This window comes from Erpetoichthys calabaricus, chromosome 5 (genome assembly GCF_900747795.2).
Source record: "Erpetoichthys calabaricus chromosome 5, fErpCal1.3, whole genome shotgun sequence".
Lineage (NCBI taxonomy): Eukaryota > Metazoa > Chordata > Cladistia > Polypteriformes > Polypteridae > Erpetoichthys > Erpetoichthys calabaricus.
This window is the reverse complement of record NC_041398.2, coordinates 68,615,418-68,639,281: the sequence shown is the minus strand read 5'-3', so window position 1 is coordinate 68,639,281 and position 23,864 is coordinate 68,615,418. Positions and strand designations below refer to the sequence as shown.

The 23,864-nt window shown below is 37.1% G+C and overlaps 2 protein-coding genes across 3 annotated transcripts in view; one reads left to right on the top strand and one right to left on the bottom strand.

Annotated features, from left to right (window-relative positions):
• Positions 1–10,374, bottom strand: part of zfyve28 (zinc finger, FYVE domain containing 28) — a 469,608-nt gene extending 459,234 nt beyond the window's left edge. The window contains exon 1 of one of the 2 annotated variants that reach the window (XM_051928387.1): positions 9,874–10,374. In XM_051928387.1, coding sequence (XP_051784347.1) covers positions 9,874–9,912 — 39 coding nt within the window. In that variant the 5' untranslated portion in view covers positions 9,913–10,374. The remainder of the gene's footprint in view (positions 1–9,873) is intronic. The other variant, XM_028801634.2, reaches the window with a different exon arrangement.
• Positions 10,375–10,936: 562 nt separating this feature from the next.
• The window catches only part of cfap99 (cilia and flagella associated protein 99), a 99,008-nt gene continuing 86,080 nt past the window's right edge, over positions 10,937–23,864 (top strand). Inside the window, exons 1-3 of the mRNA XM_028801632.2 lie at positions 10,937–11,256; positions 18,235–18,345; positions 20,583–20,727. Of these exons, the coding sequence (XP_028657465.2) occupies positions 18,235–18,345; positions 20,583–20,727 (256 nt within the window). The 5' untranslated portion in view covers positions 10,937–11,256. The remainder of the gene's footprint in view (positions 11,257–18,234; positions 18,346–20,582; positions 20,728–23,864) is intronic.

Here is a 23,864-nt window from a genome sequence, read left to right as displayed (position 1 = left end):
ATTGAGACTAAAAGTACCAGTTCCTTTATGGCTGGTACTCTTAACTGGTGGCCACAATGCCATTACAGCTGCATAGTTGTTCATATGGACTCATGTCACAGTAAGCCTCTCTGGCCCAGAGTTTAGCTCTGCCTTGCTCATAGTACTGTATTTGTATAAATACATTGGAACTAATGACTGGAAAGAAAAGACATCCATCGTTTATGTTGACTGGCAAGAATGGTCCCCTCTTTTGTAACTACTTTGAGTATCCTGCACATTTCGTAAGGGACCTTTTCCAGGTATACAAATTACACATTTACCAAAGACAGTATTTTACAAAAGAAAACTTTGAAATTTAAAGTTACATGTGACTGCATCCAATAAAGTAAAATACATTTTATAATCTTAAATGCAGAAGTTTGGATTAATTGGAGAGGAGTAGTAGTAGTGCTATTAAAGCTACATGAAACTCAATACAATAATCAAATACAAATAGATACAAAAGAAAGTAAATGCTATTCAGTATCTCACTTCCCAAATTTTTAGACATAGAAATTTTATGTTATTGAAATGTTGTATATCACTCCAAACAATAATGCATTCTAAACAGTATTTCATGCACTGAACTAATATTGAAGACATCATAATTCCAAGCTCTGGCTTGATCAAGAATAGTAGATTTAATATGGTCATTGCAGTGGGTGCAGTTTTGTTCCCAGCTCCTGCTAAATTTACAAACAACCCCAAAATACTTGAAAATAAAAAAAAATTTCAGTGAAATTCCAAAACTACGACCTTTGCCACACCAAAAAAAAAATAAAACAAGTACAACTTGGCTTGCAGTATTATCCAGTAGTATAGAAACAGTATTTACACATTTGAACATAATGGTCCACATCCGACCTTTTACAGCCAAAGTATCTCCAGGCAACAGACGTGACTCCTTTTTTCGGCAAAAGTTCTTCTGTGTCATCATGTTCAACTTTATCGTCAGCTACAGCTTCAGTTTCGGAATGTTCTCTGTCAATTTTCACCACGCAATATCTACACTACCGCATGTACTCCGTTGCATGCCTATTTAGCGGTGTAGCTGTGAAAAAGAGCCCCCGCGCAACACCTCTGTGACTAGCGGTGTAGCAGTGAAAAAGGTCCCCCCTTGAACAGTTTCCCACTGCGCCATGTTCCGAACGTCGTTTAGGCAATTTAAACCGGTGTTGCGGTATAAGAAAAATCCATATCATAACAAAAATAAAAAACGGTTTTTGGTATGAACCGGTATACTGCCCAGCACTAGAATATATACAGGAAATTACAGACTGTGTTTCTAGTGAAACCTGTCACAAATCAGAAGTGTCTTAATAAATTCAATGTTATCTTTAAATGTCAATGAAGTACATATCATCATAACAAAAGTCAACCCACCAATGTTTGAGCTGATGAATAAGAAGCCAAAGTAAAAATGATCAGTTAGTTCTGAATTCTCGGAAAGGATTAAATCATTACATGATAAGTGTGAAATAGATAGTCTTATGAATTTAATTAAAATATTTGCAATGTATTTTAATGTATTTTGCTCTGAAACAAAAATACTGCACCCTTCTCTCTGTCCAATGCAAATTAAATATCTAAATCGGTCGAGGGGTTCCAGGTACCAACAGAAGAACACGGTGATAATACAAACCTATTTAAAATAAATAAATCATCTTCAAATAAGAAATAACTTTTTTAATGAAGCTTTTGGACTCAAAATGCCAACTGCATAGGCTTATTATTATATAGCAAAAGAAGCAATCCGTTTACACAAGTTTTGCACGTGTAGCTCCATTACATTCTTCTTGGTAATAACTCACTACAGTGCAATTTTGTATCTGCTGTCACAGTTACTATAGACGGTGGCATAAAAGGTCTAAACACAAATAAAATGAAAAATTATTCAGTTTACCCAAGACAGTGCTAGACTATTCAATTGGTTATGAACAATTAGCTTTGCTAATAATAATTATAATAAAGTATGTTTTTGAAGCTAAAAGGTTTCTGTTTTTGTTAACTTGGAAGCTTTGTGGTGGTTGTACAGTTATTTTAATTATAGTAAAAATAAGCCTTTTGGGATACTTTCAGCTATAAGGAAATTTAACTCTCCAAAAAAAAAAAAAAAAATGTCCTAATCCCAACCAATGCATTAGTGGCAATCACCACCTCACCTATTAATTCACAGAAGACCTGTTTGAAATACTTTGTATGAACGTCCACATAAAAGAATTTCCTATGCAATTTTGTTTCAACCGTTTTATCAAGATTAAAAACCTAACTCCCCATGCAAAGACCCTGAAATTCTGATTATTTAGTCCTTTAGGCTAGCTACTAACTGAAGCATCTAAGAAACTCTTGAATTAGAACTGATTTAATACACAGTTAAAGCTGTTCTTCACATAAAATGCTCCTTAAATAATTACTGAAAAAGTGTATTATATGTGGTTACTTCCCTTTCATGCTAATGTTTTCATAATATGCAAGTTAATCTCATAGTCTTTGGTTGCAAAATGTGTACAAAGAAAATATTCATTCTTCATAATGTTTCCAAGTCTGCATATTGGGTTCAAATGCCATTCCATGTTGTCACCTCTGCGGAATTTGCCCATTCTCCACAAGTTGGCTTGGGTTTTCCTACAGGGAGACTACAACTTTACTAGGTTTGAGTGTGTGTACTCCCATTATACACAATTAAGACTAAACAGCCTATTAATACTGTGGTTAAACGTTTTCAACCACAGGATGTCAAAACATAGTGCACAGCTTTTAAAACAAAATGTTCCTGTTAAGTGTTCACATGTCTTATGGAGTAAGAAAAGTGATGTAAATTATAAAGAGGATACTCATTACATATTGCACTTCGACAAAGTAAGAATTTTGGACAAGACCACTCCACTTTTAATGTATAGCAAACACTCCTGTACAATACTTAATCAAACAAAATTGAGTACCAGTAATTCATTTCCCTTTAAGGAAAGCTGCTGTTATTTTATATTTAAGGAACTCTGCAAGAAGGAAAAAAAACACAACATAGTTCTTTAATGTGAAATAATGAAGCATGGTTATTTCAAATTTGTCTTTAGGTAATACTTTCTCACAAAGCATTTACATTTCACACCCGAAAACATCCTTCCACTTTCAAACCCTAAATCACATTAAGAATACAATTCAACCAAAATAGTAAATAGAAAGAAGGCAAATAAAAAGACGAATCCATTTAAAACAACACAAACCAAGCATTTAATTGTACAGAGAGTATAGAAAAGAATCAGCCCCTTTGAAAATTTTCACAGTTTTGTTGCTTTACATCCTAAAATGAAAACACATTTAAAAAAAATATTTTTAGCTTTATTTACTCAGTGTAACCTATAACATCCAAGTCAAAGATATATAAGAAACTGTTTAGAAAAATAATAATAAATAAAAAAAAACTGATAAAAGTTTGAATTGATAAAGGATCATCTCCCTTGTGTCAATACTTTGTGTCACCACCTTTTGCTTCAATTACAGCCTTCAGTCTGCTAGGATACTTCTGTACCAATTTTGCACACTTGTATTTATAGAACTGTTCAAACCTAGTCAAACTATAAGGTGCTTGTTTGAAGACTGCAGAATTCAAATTATTCCACAGAGTTTCAAGTCTGGGCTCTGACTGGACCACAGAAGGACATTCACTTTTTTTCTCCTTCAGCCAGTGTGTAATCAGTTTTGCGGTGTGCTTCAGGTCATTGTCATATAGAAAGGTGAACTTTCTTCCCATCTTTAACTTTCTGACAGATGGCAGCATGTTTTCTTCAAGAATTTAACGGTATTTTATCCCATCCATTTTTTTCTTCTACTCTGACAAGTGCCCCAGCCCCTGCTGTAGAGAAACACCCCCACAACAGGATGCTATTACCCCCATGCTTTATTCTAGGTATGGTGTGTTTTAAATGGTGAGCTTTATTGGCTTTCTACCAGGTGTAACATTTGGTGTTAAGGCCTAATAGTTCGATTTTGGTCTCATCTGACCATAACACCTTTTTCCACTTGGCCTCATAATCTTGTAGATGTGTTTCTGCAAAGCTTAAATAAAACTTAATGCAGCCTTTCTTGAGGAGTGGCTTTTTTCTTGCAACCCTCCTGTATAAACCACATTTGCAGAGCAGTTGTGATATTCTTGTCACATTTACACAATGACCACTCTTTGCCATAAATTCCTGTAACTCCTTCAATGTTGACATTGGCCTCTTGTTCACCTCTCTGTGCAGTTTCCTCATCGCTCTTCCATCGAGTTTGGAAGGAGAGCCTGATCCAGAGAGGGTCTCCTAGTAGTAACAAACACTTTCCACTTCTTAATTATGGACTTTACTATGCTCCGAGGGATTAAAAAAGCTTTTGAAATCTTTTTGTATCTGTCTCCCGATGTGTGCCTGTCCACAACTTTATCTCTGAGATCTTTTGAAAGTGCGTTACCATGCATAGTCAATGGTTTGCTTTCATTTGGACTACCAAGTACTGAAATGCTCCAGGAATAGCTGGTTTTATACCAAACTCATCACAATAATTACAACTGACCACAGGTGGAAGCCAATTGCTTTGGTGTGCAATGGAAAATGAGATCACTTAAACCTTATTGAGTTTACAAGTATTGCTTGAGAGGAGGGTGATCCTTTAAATAAAAACAAGAATCACTGAGATTGATAATTATTATTTTTCTAAACTGTAGCTATTATATCTTTGACTTGGATGTTATTTGTTAACTTGAATAAATAAAGCTGAAAAAATATTTTGTGTGCTTGCATTTTAGGCTGTAAAGCAATAAAGTGTGAATACTTTCAAATGGGGTTATTATTTTCTGTACCCACTATTTTCATCACTTAAAATACTACTTACAGCCCCAACGTTTTTCAGTACAACACAATGCAAAATCCTAGAATGTATGCCCATTTCACAGATAAAACTATTTCTTTTATAATTTTTATAAGGCACAGAAAAGGTGATTCAAAACTTCAACATGTGAAACAGAGTATGGCTTGCATAATTAAAAAGTCAAACAAAAGCTAAAGAGGAACAAAGTTTTAAATTCCCAGAAATTTTCACAACAAAAACCAACCAACTTCAATGTAAGACAGGTAGAATATCCATATTACTAACTGAGAATGCTAAACCGGATGGACGCAGGGACATCCGGCCATGGGCCGTGGCCACAAAAGATGTACTGCGCAGGCGCCCCACAAACCCAGCCCCCCCCCCCCCAAGCAACGGAAACCGGCCGGATGGAATGCAACGTAAACGCACGAAGCCATTGCACACGAAACGGGACACACACAAAGAAGAGGATTGAGACCCACGACACCCAAAGCCCCCCTCCAGTGACTGAAATAAGAAATGAGGCCACGCGCCCCTAGGACACCAAAAACAAAGGAGTCACACGCAGGCACACATAGCACACGAAACGGTTCGCACACAAAAAAGGACGATTCAGCCCCACGACACACAAACACCCCCTCCACTAACAGAAATAAAAACTCAGGCAACAAGCCCCCAGCACACAAAAAAAAACAAGCCAAAAGCGCCACACAAAGCCCATTGGACACAAAACAGGACAGACTACGGACATAGCACGCGAAACGTACACAAAAAGGACGATTCAGACCCATGACCACACTAACGATTGCGCCAGTTAGCCGACAGCGCGTTCAATAATAAGTCCACTTTTCATGAAAATTCATTGGGATTAATGAATGTCATTTGCAATCATTGTCATTCACTTAACTTCCCTGAAGAAACAAATGGCAATACAAGTAATGAATTTACACGTTGTTGTCAAAAAAGTCAAATTACACTGCCTCCTTTACATTCACATCCTGCATATCTACAGAAGCTTCTAACTAACGAAGTACCTGAAAGTAAAAACTTTATGAACTGCATTACATCCTACAATAGTTCATTGGATTTTGCATCTACCGGAGTAAATATCAGGTCACCAAAAGGCAATGACCCATACTGCTTTCGCGTATGTGGACAAATATTACATCGCATTGGAACAGTGCACCCTGAAACACATCAAGAACGCAAATATGCACAAATCACGTCGGCACCTACAAAGCGCTTCTGAAACCGCGGAAGAAAAAATGTCTCGGCTCCAAAAACACATGTCACTCCTTATTCCAAATACCGGTCCCAATCACAGAAACATCGGTATCCACTATGACAATGCACAGTAACAATGCACGTGACATCCGTCTTGCCACACTATTAATTATAGATGAATGTACAATGGCATCCAGTCACTTACTCAACACCATTGATAAACTTCTACAAACGTTGATGAATAATAATATTCCCTTTGCGGGAAAGGTACTTTTATTAGGAGGAGATTTTAGACAGTGCTTAACTATTACTCCACTTACAATGCGCTCAGCTATTGTTCAGTCCACCTTAAAATACGCGGACAATTGGCATTGCGTTGATGAATAATAATATTCTGATGAATAATAATATTCCCTTTGGAGGAAAGGTACTTTTATTAGGAGGAGATTTTAGACAGTGCTTACCTATTGCTCCACATGCCATGCACTCAGCTATTATTCAGTCCACCTTAAAATACGCAACGACGTCATATAAACAACACGACACCGAACTACAATACATATACAGGCGCGAGACCCGATTGGTGATAATACGAAGAAATGAACAGTCCGCATATTAACAGTGAGTTCGATCCTACTTATTACTTATCCATATTCCTAACGATAAAGATCGAACAAGTCATCAATTCACAATCACGGATACAAAACTAGACGGCTCGAGTAATGGGACCACAAACACGAACCCGCATCAAAAAAAAAAAATTCACCTCGGCGCGCTTCTAAAACCGCGGAACAAAAAATGTTACGCGAACAATTGGCATTGCTTTCTAAAGATACACTTGGTACAAAACATGCGATTTCCAGATCCCGAATATAACAATTGGTTATTACAACTACAACATTGTACACTCACCAATACAGATGGACTTCACCCAGATATTATTACAATTCCTCAACCCTTCATCTGCGACGACTTACTTACAGAGATATTTGGAACAGCGGTCTCATTAGACCAAATGCCCCTTTTAACACAACGAAGTATATTATGTCCAAAAAATATTACTGTTGATCACATTAATAACCAGGTCATTTCATTACTTCCTGGAGAGTCACACCTCTTTCTAAGCTCTGACAAAGTTGGCTCTGATGACGACAATGACCATCTTAATTTCCCCTTAGCATATTTGAACACTATTAACCCAGCCGGATTACCACAACACAGTCTTAGCCTTAAAAACGGAACAATACTCATGCTATTAAGAAACCTTAACACTAAACAGGGTTTATGCAATGGTACACGTTTAGTCATCTACACCATAACACACAATGTTATTCAAGCAGCAGTTCTTACAGGATCACATGCTAACAATACTGTTCTAATTCCTAAAATTGACCTTACAAGTTCTGACCTGGAATTACCTTTTACACTTAAACGGAAACAATTCCCCATTAAACCTGCCTTTGCCATGACCATCAACAAATCACAAGGACAAACCATGCACAAGGTTGGCATCTACCTATCTGAGCCCGTTTTTGTACATGGACAACTTTATGTGGCCTTCTCACAACTTCGACGTTCATCTGACGTTAAAGTTAAGGTCATAAATGCTCCATGCCTTTTTCCAATAAACCTTTACACTGTGCCAAACACTTTATTGTTTGCTTCCTATCTGCGTCATCTACACCTTCACACTATGCTATATCTCATTCATACATCACGCTCTTTGTAATTTCCCAACACCAGGGGTTGGCGAGCGAAGCAAGCAGGGGGCGGAGCCCCCTAGTATAAACGCCTCTTTAGAGAAATACTCTGATTCAGGTTTGAAAAGTGTATCACTATCCAACTAATTCATGAAGCACGCTCAATTTCCCAATATCCAGAAAAATGAAAAAAGCTTTCACAAATTAAGTTATATTAAAAAAAAGAAAAAAGACAGAAAATGAACCAACAGCACATTAGGAAATCGAAGAAACACAAATGCAGGTTACCACTTGCACACAGCTCATTTTAGAAATCTGATCTCCATTTCCACTGGCACCTCTTCTTTGGGGTGGATCAAGCTCACATTAAGAAGCAAGTTTATTGACAGAAAAACACACAGTACAAAGAATTTCTTACATGCATGTCTCCTCAGAACAGCAACATTAATTCAATCCCAACGAAATTGCACTAAATAATACACATAGCTTACATTTGCTAGTATTTGTTTAAACATACATTCAGTGCCAATGTTCCTATATCTTTAAATAGCTAGCAATCATCAGCCCAACCCTCGGTTAATTATTTTTGATCAGGGTGTTTTTTTTTTTTATAAAGTGAACACTTTTAAAGTATATTACCAACCACCTTCTTTGCATACTTTTCCACAGTAGTGAATACAGTATATCCTGCTATAGAACCTTTCATTCATAAAAAGGCAAACATACGGACGCTTCTAGTGCTTGGTCAGCACAAACTAATCAGTTTCATAATAAGAAAAAGTCTCCCTTTAAGATATGCGCTCTTGAATTTGCACCAAGGCTCCTTGAGCAGTTGGTTATGCCGTCCGAAACGGAATTTCCTGAAAGTCGGAAAGGGGTTGATGGAGGGATGCGCTTTATTAATGTATCACCAGTTCTCCTTGCAGCTGTAACACAAACTTACACCTCTCATACATTCGTGGCATCTCTTAGCTCCTACTCGACGATTGATACACACAAGGCAACGCGATGTGCGGTAGCAATGTAAAAATGCCACCAGCAATCAACAGAAAACAGAAATACCCATTCCACACACATGCACGCTGCAAAACACGTGGCATCCGAGGAAAACCGGCCTGCCTGCCCGCACACCCACACCCATTACGCGACATCAGTGACACTTCTGGGTTAGCAGTACTCGTCGTCAGAGTCATCATAACATGTACGGATTCTTTTAGACATACAGCACGTGCGATCTCCTGTTGACAGATGGATCTTATCAGTGAAACACTTGCCCGCCCGTCAACACACAAGCCATGTGTTATCACTGGCACACCTGCCTACCACTCCAAGCACGGCAAACGAACGTAATCAGAATTTGTCTAAGCCAGCTGCCAGTTATCTGTTGTCAGAGGTATGCCAACCGGGCAGTGAATATGCATGAATACCGCCATGGCATTGATATCTCCCTTGCCTGCCATGTCCATGTGTTTAATTAACGCCGCATTCAAAGCTTCCAATTCCCACAACACGCTAGAAGTGGTGTCATCGTTGGCATACCTTCCTACCTACCCAGCTACATGCGCACATGGACTCTTGTCTTAAGTGGAATAAATGCCTAGCTATCCAAACACGTACTTATCACTGAGCCATCAAGTAGCACTCAAACCATCTTATAATAAAACTGATATATGTACTTAGCATCGCATCATCAGTGGCAACAGTGCCTGCCAGTCCATATAATCAGTGGCATCCAAACCACTAAGTCACCAGGGACACACCTGTCTGCCAGTCCACTCACGTACTTAATGCCGTGTCATCAGTGGTCTGCATACCGCCGTATAGTCAGTGGCACACCTCCACTGTCAGCTCAAATGCACACATATTGCCGTGTCATCAGTGGACCGGAGATACTCACGGCCACCAACCGCTTTGCAAAAGGTATACTCGCACTTTCTTGACCTTTACGAAATCTGTCGTATTTTGAACAGAAATGTTCAACGGAGAAAAATCTGAAGCGTCAAAGGACATCATAAATAATTGCAACACAATAATGAAATTCCACCACAGTGGGAAACGCAGAGCTAAGAAAAGAAGTCAAACTTACCTTGGGTTTATACAGCCACTTTCGGAACCTGTTCATCATTTAGCTCCCTCGTCTGTTTTCCTTCTCTGTCCTCCGCTGCCCTGTTTCCTTCTTGTTTTCTTTCCTCCCAAACCAAGAAGAATTGCAACAACAACCAACAAAAACGATCGCGAGAAGCGCCGGATTCTTCTGAAAGCTGACAAACCGCGAGCTACTTCGCCTTGGTTGCCACAATTCCCTTTTGGTTCGGTGTAGCCCGACTGAGTACACTACAGGGCGTCCGGCTTCTTCATCCGCAGACACTGGTTAAGAAAACCCCGAGGAACCACTAGGCTGTGTACCTGCGAGAAGAGCAACCCTCCGTATAGACCTGCTTGGCTGCAGCAGGCAGGATAAGCAGACAGGAATCTTTCACGCAGCTCCGAGGACAGCCCCCCCTCCCCAGAACTGACAACACAAACGGCTCTCCTCTTCTCCTCCCCTTGCTCCTCTCCTCCTGCGCAGCGCACTCTGACAGGAAGCAGCTGCTTTGACGTTACGCACACACACTCACGCACATACAAAAGCTGAACTAAACAGACGACGGACAGATACAGATAGCCAATCAGAAGCTCGGCCACATTTTGATTGGTGAATTGAATGATTGACATATACAATTAGCCATTCATAATGATCTTAAGGAGTCAAGGGGCAGGCTTTAATCAACTGTCTTAGGAAGTATGTTTTAAATTTTAAAATTAGTTTCTCCGAGCATTGCTTACACATAAAGTACTGTTCTGATTTTAGCTTGTGTTAGATATGTACTAATTTCTAGATGGACTGCACCCTTGTTTGCTTTTTCTAACAGCATCCGCGAACCTTGGGCGACTGGGTGCAAAAGACGCCGAGGGTTTGAGGTGCCCGTTTTAATAATGCAACGGTGAAATAAACAGCTCTGTACTGTGTAACCTGCTGACAGTGAATATTCTGTTTTCTCATTTGTTTAATTATGTGTATTCATGTAAATGTGATAGATCGTTGATGGATTAAAAGTTCAGAATACAGTACTTTTAAGATTTTGCTTTCTGTCACAGTGATAAAGGCTTTTCTTCTTGAAACCTAAAAGAAGCTCCGCAGTCTCAGGCTGGGCTTGGTCCCCATGGGTCCTCGTTGCTAAGCAACGGCCAAACATTAATCGCCGGCCTTGGTTTTCTGAAACTAGCATTAAGACTGCAGTAATACCACACGTTAAAAGTAAAGTATAATAGCAATTCAACATTACGAAGAAGACACACCGTCCAAGAACTAATAGGCAAGTAAAAAATGACCGTGAACAGAAAGAACAGTCATCTGAAATCGTTTATGTAAAAGCACTCTTTAAAGGTGAGACTGCGAACGGAAAACAAGGACGACGGGACTCAGAAGGTAATCTAAAGGTAATCTAAAGAGCACGTAAAATTTTACTAGCAGTCTTTCGGGTTGAGTTATTAACTTTAAACACATTATATTTAAAGAGTGTTACATTTATATAGGACATGAACAAAACGTTAATTGGCTTTACTGGAAACATAAAAGTGTGGGTCGGTACAATGCTGTGCAGTTATTTTAAACTGATACATTGATTGCAGATTTTGGATGTTCTTGACCTCAGTTGTGAAGGGAAAGCTAATATTTTGAATGCAGCACTGCATTACAAAAAGACAAAAAAGTGAGTTACCACTAGCTTTTCAAAATATGGTTTATGCAACGTCTTTAATTGAATGCACCAGAATGACAAACAACACTTTACATTTTTTTCTAAGCAAAACACATTGTAATTTATATATCATTCCTCAGAAGGCTCAACTATTTCTAACAGAAATTGACTGTATTTAAAATACTACATCCCATCTTTCTATCATTTCACTGATTCTCTAACTGACTTAGTGCAGTTAAGGGTCATGGATAACTGGGGCCTATCCTACTACAGTATTCTCGGAGGTACAGAAATGAACAGACTCAGAATGGAATGTCTGTCCATCATGTTTAAGATGTCAGCACTCCATAATACTTTGTATTCATGCTAAATATGAGATCCTTAGGTTTTCCTAATACTAACATTCTGGTTACACACCATTGATGCAATGCTCATTCATTTAGCCCTGTCTAGTAGGCTGTATCAGTAGCAATGGTTGGACTGCATCCTAATACCCACTTTTATTTCTCTGCAGTTTAAATATAATTTTGTAATGAACCGTTTTACATTTGAAATAGTAAGGCATAGCATTTTTTTTCTTTTTTTGCATTATAATGTGATGCTAGGATATTTGCAGCCACTTTCCCTACCACAATATTTCTTTGCTATTTGTATTCTCTTTAAATTAACATTTTTAGTCTTCCTTTTTATCTTGTGATTATTTGGTGTTGTTTTTATTGTTTAAAATAAAGACTGATTGCTATACTTACATTAGCTCTCTACTTCAGATGTACAAGCTCACTAGGAATATGGATGAAAATACTTGGTCTATTTCAAAAGATGACTGCAAATGTGAACATTGAAAGCAAAAATGATCAGTTTTCTTAATGATCTTTTTAGTAAAGTTATTGGGAGGGTTACGTCAGGAAGTAGCATCCGGTGTAAAATTTTGCCAAATGCAAAACAATTGCGGACAACAATTTTGGATAATCCGCTGTGGCAACCCCTAACAGGAGTAACCAAAAGAAGAAGAAGATTAAAGTAAATCAGAAACAAAAACATTTCAAAAAATGTACAGTACATGATGAGAAAATGCTAGGTATGATGGAGCAGTGGCTTTTGTCTGTTCAGATCATGCACACCAGTCATTTTCCATGTGAAGTTTGCATATTCTCCCCACGTCTTTCTGTCACACCCCAAAAATGTGCCAGTTAGTTTAATTTGTGAGTCCAGAATTGTCCTATATGAGTGTGTTTCAGTGGGTGGACCACATGATAAACTCTTGATCTGTCCAGGGTTGTTTCCCACCTTGCTCTTGGTGCTTTTGAGGTTTGCTCCAGACACTTGAAGTGAACTAAATAGGTCTGAGTATATTATTATGTGTAAGGCCGCACACTTAATTAAAAGTAGTCCAAACCGGTACAGTATTAAAAAAATCAACAAAGTAAAACATTACACAAGCCATTATTCTGCAAAAAGAAAATACTTTTTTTTATTAGTATTAGACAGTAACATGAAAGATGAGTCTATAGTATATTAGACATTTAAAGTGCACTGTTTGCACATCTGGACATTGCAAGAGTAAACTGTGCACCTCTTGTTCAAAATACCTTTTTAAAGTCCTAATATGTTGTAACATACAATAAAGTACAACCATTTTTTATGACATTTTATATCGTGTCAACAAGTTGATGAGTCCAAACGGTTCACGTAAAACTTTTTATCTACCATAGAGACCATATCATCCCATTACTTCATTGGGGTTTAGAATAGATCACTTCCAGGACACAAGCATGTTTATGTGAAAAAAAATTCAAGAAATTCTGTAAGACTTTTCTTGAACAGCATGGGAGGAGATTTTGTCAAAAACCACAGTGTGATTTATACTTAAATTGTCTGAATGTAGGGGATAGGTGCTCCCAGTACCTAGCACAGGTCATTGATGCAAACTCTCTTGAAAGTTAATACAAAAAATGAAAAAAGTTCTTTTTTATTTTATTCATCTAAATCATTCAGTTCATTCTTTTAATTTTTTCTGTTCATTCACAAATAATACAAACAGTACAATTTAATAATTGTTAACCATCTTTTGTTATTTACGATAGAAGTCAATAATATTGAAAAAACAAAATGATAAAATACAGTACAGATAAATATTTCTCAGCTATAGTTCATTAGTGGTAGAATTCTAAAAAATCATAAAGTCGTTGGCAGCTCATTTTAACAGATTATGTGCTAATTAAAAAGTGCTTTTAAGTTCACCAGTTTCCTTTGACTAATGTAATGGAAGGATCACACTAGGCACACAGTATATTATAGAATTAAAATAGAAAATTCTTACTTCTTCAAAAGGTCAAAAGCCACAATTCAGGTTCATTTTCAGAGTAGGGTTATTCAGTAAATTTCAATGAATTTACAAATTGAACTTTGCAATGTAAAGTTGACCACTAGTTATTTATCATTTTCATTAATCCTTCCACATAAGTCTGTATTACGCATTTCAGGAGATTTATGCTGTTTTGATACTGTTATTTTTAAATGTTCATGTTTATTCTTTGCAGACATGTAGTCTGAAAAAAAATTACCTGGGCAAAAAGTTAACATTTGCTTGCTGAGGCATTCAGTGTTTGCTCTCTATGCCAAAGTTTTTGGAAAGCAACCATAGGTACTGACATTGAATGGGCAAAGATTACAGTGTACAACATAGGTAGTAATCCAATAATAGCAACTCCAATAATAATAATAATACTACTAATAACACTCAAACTGGCATACCGTAGAATACACACAAAAATAAAATGAAATGATCAACACAGCAAAAGACTTCATCTCTAAACTTTGCATGCATTCCTAAAGGCTGATTTAATTCAAAGTATAAGCATTTGTATTTCTAACTTTTTTCTTTTTTTGTTTCTGATCTATCTATCTATCTATCTATCTATCTATCTATCTATCTATCTATCTATCTATCTATCTATCAAATTGGCTTACATTAAAAGTTACTTTAAATCTCCACAAAAATATTGTCCACTTTTGTACATCACCATCTGTTATTTAAATGATTACACTGTTCACATTTGTTTGTGTTATGCTAAAAAGATCTCCAGATGTGGTGTCTCACTGAATAAGCTCTTTGACATCATGCATTAACTCAATGTTGATATTGTGTTCTTTGCATATGTTGAAGAGAGTAGAGTAAACAGGAATCATGGGTAAATGTTTGATGATAATCATTATACTTCAGATTTATTGGATTTGTGATTATATTAGAATGTTTAGTTTATTTCAGAAACCTACATTTAATTTATATGTTTATGGTTCGTGGGGCATAATAATGACTGTGCTCTCCCCATCATCATTAACTACCTGTCAAGCTGGTGATTTAAACTGAGATAAGAGCACAAGTGTACACAATGATGGTGTCACCCTATTCAATATTTTTCCTGCCTTCTGATCTGTGCTGCTGGGATAGACTCTGGATCCCAGCTACCCTGAATAGGTAAGCAGGTCACGATACAGATTGATAGATTTTATCCATGAGGTGGTGGTATCTGAGACTTATTTTGTCCCACCTCATTCATGTTGTAATATGTAGCCTCTCTTTGTGCATTCCTGCCCTGGAATAAGACAATCCAAATTGCAGAAATTATAAAAGCAATGCCATTTTAATATATACAATTAGAGAAGTGTTATAAGTGATGGCACAAACAGTAAACAGAAACATGTTTCATTTTTAATGGTATTCTTTTCATTCTAAAGAAACAGCTGCCCTGATTTTCCTTCACAAACACTGTCTGCTTCCCAACTCTCTTCAGTTTCAACCCTCTTGCTTGGCCACCTTCCTATCTTTCTGGGAATTGTCCATTAAAATCTGTCTCTATAAATTTATTTCCACCTGCGAACAAAGCATCTCCACAAAGAAGTATGATGCTCTTTGAACCTAGTATGCCCACAGTCCTTCCACTGACACAGAATGGTGTAAACACACAAAACTGCCCATGGACAGTCAGGCTTTCTTCAAGTAAAGGCCCAAACCCTTGCTTTCTGTCTCTAGTCCAACTGGCAAAGAAAAAACTGACCTCTCTTGAGCTCATAACCTTAATTTTTCAAACCCTCCTAAGTTAGCACCATAAGAACAATGATTAATGTCCCCAGGTGGCTGTAGAATTTCCCTTCCTTAGCCAGTCTGTAGTGTTGCTCTTGGTGATATTACTCTGGCCAGTTTCTTGTCATGGTCTTACCAGAGTGCCATCCCTAATGTCAGTGTTATTTAATTTAGTTTCTTTATATTTTTATTTTTTGTTGATTACATCGAGAGGTTTTTCTATATAAAAATTCTTGTATTTGATATTTTGTCTTTCATTAAGTGTGTGCTCTTTCTCTTTAAATAACTTTATGGTTGTTAATTAATAGCAAGTTAGTTTTCATTTTTTAAGTCTATATTTTAAGCCCAAGGGGACAGGACCTCCTGATACTGCAGCTTCTGTAAAAGCTATTTAAAAGCATACTCCATATTACCTGCCCAAATTTTTAATCTCCTGTTTTGTGTCAGTATGTTTGTGTCCTAAAGGTATTGCCTTTTCTGTATGGACTTGTATGTGTCCTGTGTGTAATGCATGTATCTGCCCTTTTAATAGTACTACTCAGAGTGCTGTGCAGTTGATGCAAACAGAAAGGAGTAAAGAATCCATGTGCTTTAGTGTTGTGCTTATTTGGTAGCAGCTGCAGTGAGTGAAGTAACACATCGGGAAAAACAAACTGTACTTTTATCTTCAAGAGTGATGAGTACCTGGTATGAAATCTTTTAGGGCTACATCTTAGTGAATTCATGAATCCTGCTCCTTTTGCCACTGCCTGCAAGAAGTTTTACTTTTCTGGTAATTCTTTTAACTTAATCTTGGGGAGGCACAGTGGTGCTGTGGTTAGTTTGTCTGTCTCACAGCACAGGTCACTATTTGGCCATAACAATTCATCTCTAGCCCTCAGGAACAATTGAAACAGTGTTGCACCATTATAGTCCACTCATATTTACTTCAGTTTCTCCTTCCCGTTGACTTCAATTTATTTCTCCCATTTCAACAAAGTTCCCAAACACTTCGATGCTGACAAACTCAAAGCCATATGAATTAAGCCAGGTTCGCTCCTTACTACTCCTGACCAATGAATAAGGCAGGGAGTTGGGTCTTTAATTCAAATACTTGAGTGTGTCTAAACACATTCCATTTTAGGTTACAAGAGCATTTCCTAGAAGTGATTTATTTAACAATATTTTAGTAAAAAATACATGTGTCTGGAGCATGGTGAGCATACTACTGGATGATGTGACATACGGATTATACAACTTGAATAGTGTAAGATTTTTTTCAGCTACTTTTTGATATTGTTTTATGTTGTCCAGCGTTGGTCACCATAGACCCCTATTATATCAGAGTATTAATCTTTCTGTGTATTGTTTTTTTTTTGTTTGTTGTTGTTTTTTTTGTGTTTTAATGGTTTTCCTCTTCTTTTAAGTGAACACTGCTGATCTTGTAAAATATTCAGACTTAGGCCTATTTGAAGCATTTGGTCGTTTTGAGTGTTATGCTTAAGGCCTCTTTTTGAAGATTTCAAACCTCTTTTTGATTGTTGGGGGCCTGTAAGCATAACATATCCTATCCAGGCATCATCTCCCTGTATTGTGAAGTTTTCACCTGTCACCAACTGAAAACCTAATATCAAGGGATGTGGCAGTACATCGGAGTTGACAAAATAAGTCTTCTGAATTTACTGGAAGGTCTTTGCTGTGCTTAAAACCACAAAACAATGTCAACTAAATTGTAAAATATTACTGGATTTTTAATTTTGGGACAGAGGACATCCCTTATCACTTCTCCAAACCCATAGCAAAAAAGTTCCAGACCATAACATGCAAATGATGGAGATTTTTACTTCTTAGCCTTTAAGAAGTTAGGGGGTTAGCTAAGCAAGAAGAGTAATACACAAAACAGCCAATTCTTTCCACTCACTCTCATGTTTGTGGGTTGGCATGCATACGTTTTTACATTCAAATCTTCTTCTTCCCTGCTTTGCTCACTTATGATAATCTTAATCCAACCAGGTAACTCAATTCTCATAATTTAATTTTTGCTTGCAGACAGTATCTCTTTAATATTATTGTATGGTTTGACATATACACTGTTGTCCAAAATATGACTCAGGTTTTCTCCTCCATGAAAATTGCTTTCAACATCCTGAGCAGCCTACAATATTCCTACTTTTTGAATGGACTTGCCAGTTCATCTCCACCTGGTAAACACTTTATTTCCATTCTTGAAGCAAATATGGGGAATGATAAAGGGATCATCCAATGACAACTACCTTCACTGATGCCACTAAACAATGGACATCTCCAAAGGCCCTCAGCAATTACCCTGCAATCCTAGATTTTTCTTGATTACCCAGATTATTCAATATGGTATTTGATATTAAGTGAGTCAGGGCTTCTTGTAAACCATTTTCTTTGACTTGGTGCCTCTGTCTTATTATCTGGGTTAATCTATTTCCTCTTGTGACATGTGCACTGGGCAGGGCAGCCATTGACAATATGTAAAAGCACCTGAAAAGTACAAAGCAGAATGCTTTTTTTTGTTCTTTGGGATTGCTTAGTATGTCTGTTGAATCAATAAATAACTGTGACAGAAAAAAATTGTAACCATTCCTTTGTTTTACTTTTTTCTTGTTTCATCAAGATGACAAACTACGGGAAACTTGTGAAAGAAGTAGTTCACCTGCTTGACAGATTTGATCCAGATAGTCATTGTCCTGAAAACTTTATTGAAGATGCCTTAAAGGGACTGAAAGTAAGCAATATATTTATAAAAATTACAATTTTGCTATAGTTTATATTCCTATAGTTTACTGTATATGGTGAAGACGTGTATTTATCGTTATTACTATTATTAATGGAATCCATGTTCAAAGATTATAAAACACAACAGCCAAATGTTCCTTAGAACACTTGATGCCTAGAAGATTAACAAATCCTCTGTATATATGACAATGATTTTATTTTTGCTTAAAGGCAATCTGCTAAATCAAAGCTAACAATCATTTTAACCTCTGGGTCTTACATTTTTTTATTCATATTTCTAGAAGGAATTTATGAATCATTAGGAAATCTGCTCCAACATCACATGAAGGGACCTGATGAGTAGAAAAAGTGTAATTAGTTGTAGTCATGACTGCTGTCCACAAGAAGGTGGACACAACATGTCCTAGTAGATATAGACCAATAAGCCTTATCTCTGTCCCACATCAAATCATGTTTCAGTCAATGATAAATTAGAAGACTCTTCACAACAAGAGTCTCTTCCATCCCATTTTCCCTGTCCATTGTTTCCACTAACCTAACAGTACATTGACTCCATTAACCTAGTGTGCTATGGGAAGAACTCAAAAAATGTACCATCAACATGGCAGTTTGGTGAAGGGCTATCTATCCAAAGCTTAGTTGACACCCAAAGGTGTTGAAAAATTTTATTAATCCATACTCATCTAACTGAGTACCTTAGGGAAAAATTAGGAGAGGCTCACCATTACAAACAAATATGTCTGGAATAAACTGCCCAGTCATGTTGTTAAAGGAGGCATACTGGAGCCTTTTAACTAAGGCCTAGATGATATACTTGGAAACATCTAAATAACTGATGTAATACACTTTGTGGCTACTTCATTAGGTACATTTATTTATTAGGAATTTTCAAAGGCATGGATTTAACAAGATGCTGGAAACATTCCATTGTGATTTCTGTCCTGCTTATTCAAAAGCATCATGCAGTTCCTGCTGTCTTTTTACCAAGATAGTCATGCTGTGAACTTCCTGCTCCTCTCCTTCCATGTCTAATTTATTAGACTACAAAGTGGGAATTGTGCAGGCCATTCAAGTAAACTGAAGTGACACTCATGTTTGTAGAACCAACCTGAGATGATTTGTGCTTTTTGACACTTTGCACTATCCCTTTATAAAAAAGGGTAGACCGTGGGGGGTGCACAATCTCAGCAACAATGTATGCTAGCACCTTAAAGTTGTTCTCATCTAGTATTAAGAAGTGTAATGTGTGACAAGAAAACATTCCCTTTATCATCACACTATCATTAAGAGCTTTACTGTTAGGAAAAGTCACAACAAGTTTGTGGATACATGCTCTTTACAACCTAATCTCTACATGTCCATCCATCCATCCATCCATTTTCCAACCCGCTGAATCCGAACACAGGGTCACGGGGGTCTGCTGAAGCCAATCCTAGCCAACACAGGGCGCAAGGCAGGAAACAATCCCGGGCAGGGCGCCAACCCACCGCAGGACACACACACACACCCACACACCAACCACACACACTAGGGACAATTTAGGATCGCCAATGCACCTAACCTGGATGTCTTTGGACTGTGGGAGGAAACCGGAGTACCCGGAGGAAACCCACGCAAACTCGGGAAGAACATGCAAACTCCACACTGGCAGGACCCGAAAAGCGAACCCAGGTCTCCTTACCGCGAGGCAGCAGCGCTACCACTGCGCCACCGTGCCATCCCTCTCTACATGTCACAACACAAATTGAAATTCATCAGACCAGGAGACATTTTTTCCTGTCATTATTCATCCAAAGTAGTTTAGATGATTAAATGCTACTTTAGCCTCAGCTTTCTGTTTATAAGAACAAACAAGTATGATCTTCTGCTGTTAAAGCTTATCCACTTTAAAGTCCAATGAACTATGTGCTCAGAGATGCTCTTCTGCACACTACTATTATAAAGAACTGTCAGTTGTGTATTTGTGGCCTTTCTGTTAGATTGACTAAGTTGGCTATTCTTCTCTGGTCTCGCTAATTACCAAGATGTTTTCACCCCCAGAATTTTACTCAGTATTTCTAACCATCCATCCACTCATTCATTTGTATTAAATATTAAATATTTTTTATATATACAAAAAGATATTTTAAAGATCAATATTTTAAAAAGTAAATAATGTACTTTTATTTACCTGCACTATACTAACCACTGTAAACAATATGATTATCTTTTTGCTTTTGGTTTCAGGGCTACAGTGTTTTAGAAGAGGCTTTCATCCTCGAGGCTCTGTCTGGCTGCATTGAGTACCAGCAACTGTTGGATATAGTTGTTGATGCATTTTATGCTCGGGCTGGGAAGAACTGCCTGCTGTCTGATCGTCATTTATATGCTGGTATGTAAGGTTACATATTTTGCATGTAATAAATTTACACTTTCTCCGTACTTAGGTGAATTTTCAACTGGAGGCATTATTGAATTTACTAATTTTAGGGATATGTGAGTACAACGTTCAGTTTGATCAATTGCAAAACAGGTAGTATGGTAAATTGTCTCTGTAGTAATCATAAATTATGAATTAGCTAATCTGTCACAATCAGATTAGGAGTAGCTTCTGAACTCCTAAAACAGTATGACCCTATTATTGATTTTGAGCAAAACTGATTTACAGGATCTTCTGGTTTACTGAATACAATTTCCTTTTTTAAAGAACTGACTTTCAAAATAATATTAACTTAAATATTAATTAAATAATTTTTGTGGTCATTATGTTTTTCAGTGTTCCCTACCATTTCTTGTCTACTGTTACTTCATATACTGCAAAAATCATATGCCAGTGACGAAAACAAAATATACTTGATGAGATTTCTTAAAATAAGATACCAATAATCTTAAAAACAAATTTCTTACTAAGTCTTACAATAAGGAGAACAAGATTTAATGGTTAAATGTCTTCAGTGTTTGCTGAAACATTTTTAGAAACTGTCAACCATTCTTGTATAATGGAAAAAAAATCATCAGATTACTAATGAGAAGACATGATATGTCCACTAGGCAATGCACCATTCATCTTCAGTCTCCTGCATTTAACAGACATTTATAACTTGATTATTTGAGGCATGTGAACATTGATCTTGTTTTTGTCATTTATAAATTTGGTCACATGGATGGACTACCAGGAAGACTGAACTTCATATTAGGATATGTGCATTTCTGTTGCAAGATTTTTAATATTATTTTGCTGGTCAAAATCTAATCATTGGGCATATTAAAACCTCTAGTACAACTAGTGTTATAGCCTGAAATCAAACAAATACAGCCTACAAATTCAGTGTTCATTGGTTAGCATGGGCATTTTAGTCTGTCACTGTGCTCATAATATGTTTTAGTTACATTCTATGACCACTCTCAAGTTTTGAGTATCTTAGACATACTCTAGTTCTAGGCTGACTCCTGACCAGCAGGTTCCATGCTTCAAAATGCTAAAGCTGCCGAAATTCAAGTGCTGTTTTTTCAGTTTTTCTGATTCAAGGCTGAAGGTTCAATAATATAAACACCCCTGTCATTCTCTTAATTATGTGCAATTTTGAAATTTTGTCCATGAAACAATATGTCTTCTATACATATTAATAAAAGGCAAAGCCCTCACTGACTCACTGACTCACTGACTGACTGACTGACTGACTGACTCATCACTAATTCTCGAACTTCCCGTGTAGGTGGAAGGCTGAAATTTGGCAGGCTCATTCCTTACAGCTTACTTACAAAAGTTAGGCAGGTTTCATTTCGAAATTCTACGCGTAATGGTCATAACTGGAACATGTTTTTTGTCCATATACTCTAATGGAGGAGGCGGAGTCACGTATCGCGTCATCACGCCTCCTACGTAATCACGTGAACTAAAAACAAGGAAGAGATTTACAGCACGAGTCAAACGCAGGAACGAAGGTAAATGACGTTAATTTTTGAGTGTCTTTTAATACTGTGTAAGCATACATATTAACACATGTGCAATTAAACATGTGCATTTACGGGGTGATTTCTCAGGCTTAAAAGCTCGCCTTTTATCAAACATGGGAACAAAGGTAAATGACGTTGTTCACTGTCTTTTAATACTGTGTAACCATACATATTAACACATGTGCAATTAAACGTGTGCATTTACGGGGTAATTTCTCAGGCTTAAAAGCTCGCCTTTTACTAAAAAGGTAAATGCAAAACTATTTTCAATCATTCTATGATCTGCTTCTCACAACTGAAGGCACCATGGCTGATGTTACGTCACTTGCTGTCCAACCATAAGCGTTACCTGGTAGGTAACCAGCCACAATTAAACATGTGCATTTACGGGGTGATTTCTCAGGCTTAAAAGCTTGCCTTTTACTAAAAAGGTAAATGCAAAACTATTTTCAATCATTCTATGATCTGCTTCTCACAACTGAAGGCACCATGGTTGATGTTACGTCACTTGCTGTCCAACCATAAGCGTTACCTGGTAGGTAACCAGCCACTCACTTCACTCCCTTATGGGAATCGAACCTCTGAGGTTTTCTTTTGTTCTTAATTAAAATTTAAAAGCAATACTTCACCGCTGCTAAGCCCCTCTAGCGCTGACGTCCGAGGTTCGATTACCATAAGCAAGTGCAGTGAGTGTGTAATTACATTCACGGCATTCATAGTCTGATTCACAATCTGATTGTATGGGTGGTTACCTACCAGGTAACGCTTATAGTTGGCCACCAAGTCAGGTCGAAGTGATCACTCGAGTAAAGGCAGCTTCACAAAAAAACAGATCCTTAACAAACTGTTATTAGTATATTTTCCCTCAATTTAAAAAGGTTTTATTTTTTTCTTAATAAAAATTTAAAAGCGGTACTTCGCCGGTGCGAAGCGCATGGATTTGACCGACTGACACATACAGACATATCCATGAGTGCAGGTACTTCGGAAAGAAAGCACCGTTTAAACCTAAAGTTTAAATTAAGTTCATAGACCTACAAAAGGTTGCCATTCATTTGAGGCAAGATTGCTTTTCTTCTGTACAACTATACGTTGCATTCTCAGGAGTGTGCTTGCACGGCTTCGGATATAGATATATATATATATATATATATGTATGTATGTCTATATATAAATATGTAAGCTTATAAGTACTGCCTTACTTCTCTTTAAGAAAGGAAGATGTAATGATACTTGATTTAAACGATTCCATGTCTTCCTGGGTTTGCTTAGCTTATTGTCAATATCTTTACACCTTTTTTTAAGACTTATTGACTGAAACGGGCTTTCACGAAAAAAGTTAGGGCTTTGCTACCCTCCACAAGTTAAGCAAGTAAAATAAAATATATATTTCTGTTTTATTTAAACCTTTTAAGTTCGTATGCATAGCCCCATTTGGCTGTTTAATTTTTTTTTTCTTTCTTCAGTAATATTTAATCTCCTTAAAGAAAAAGAACATATCCATTTTATTTTTTTTGTATCTCTTTAGTAATATTTTAGTGTAAAAGGATAACCAGTATTTAAACCTTTTAT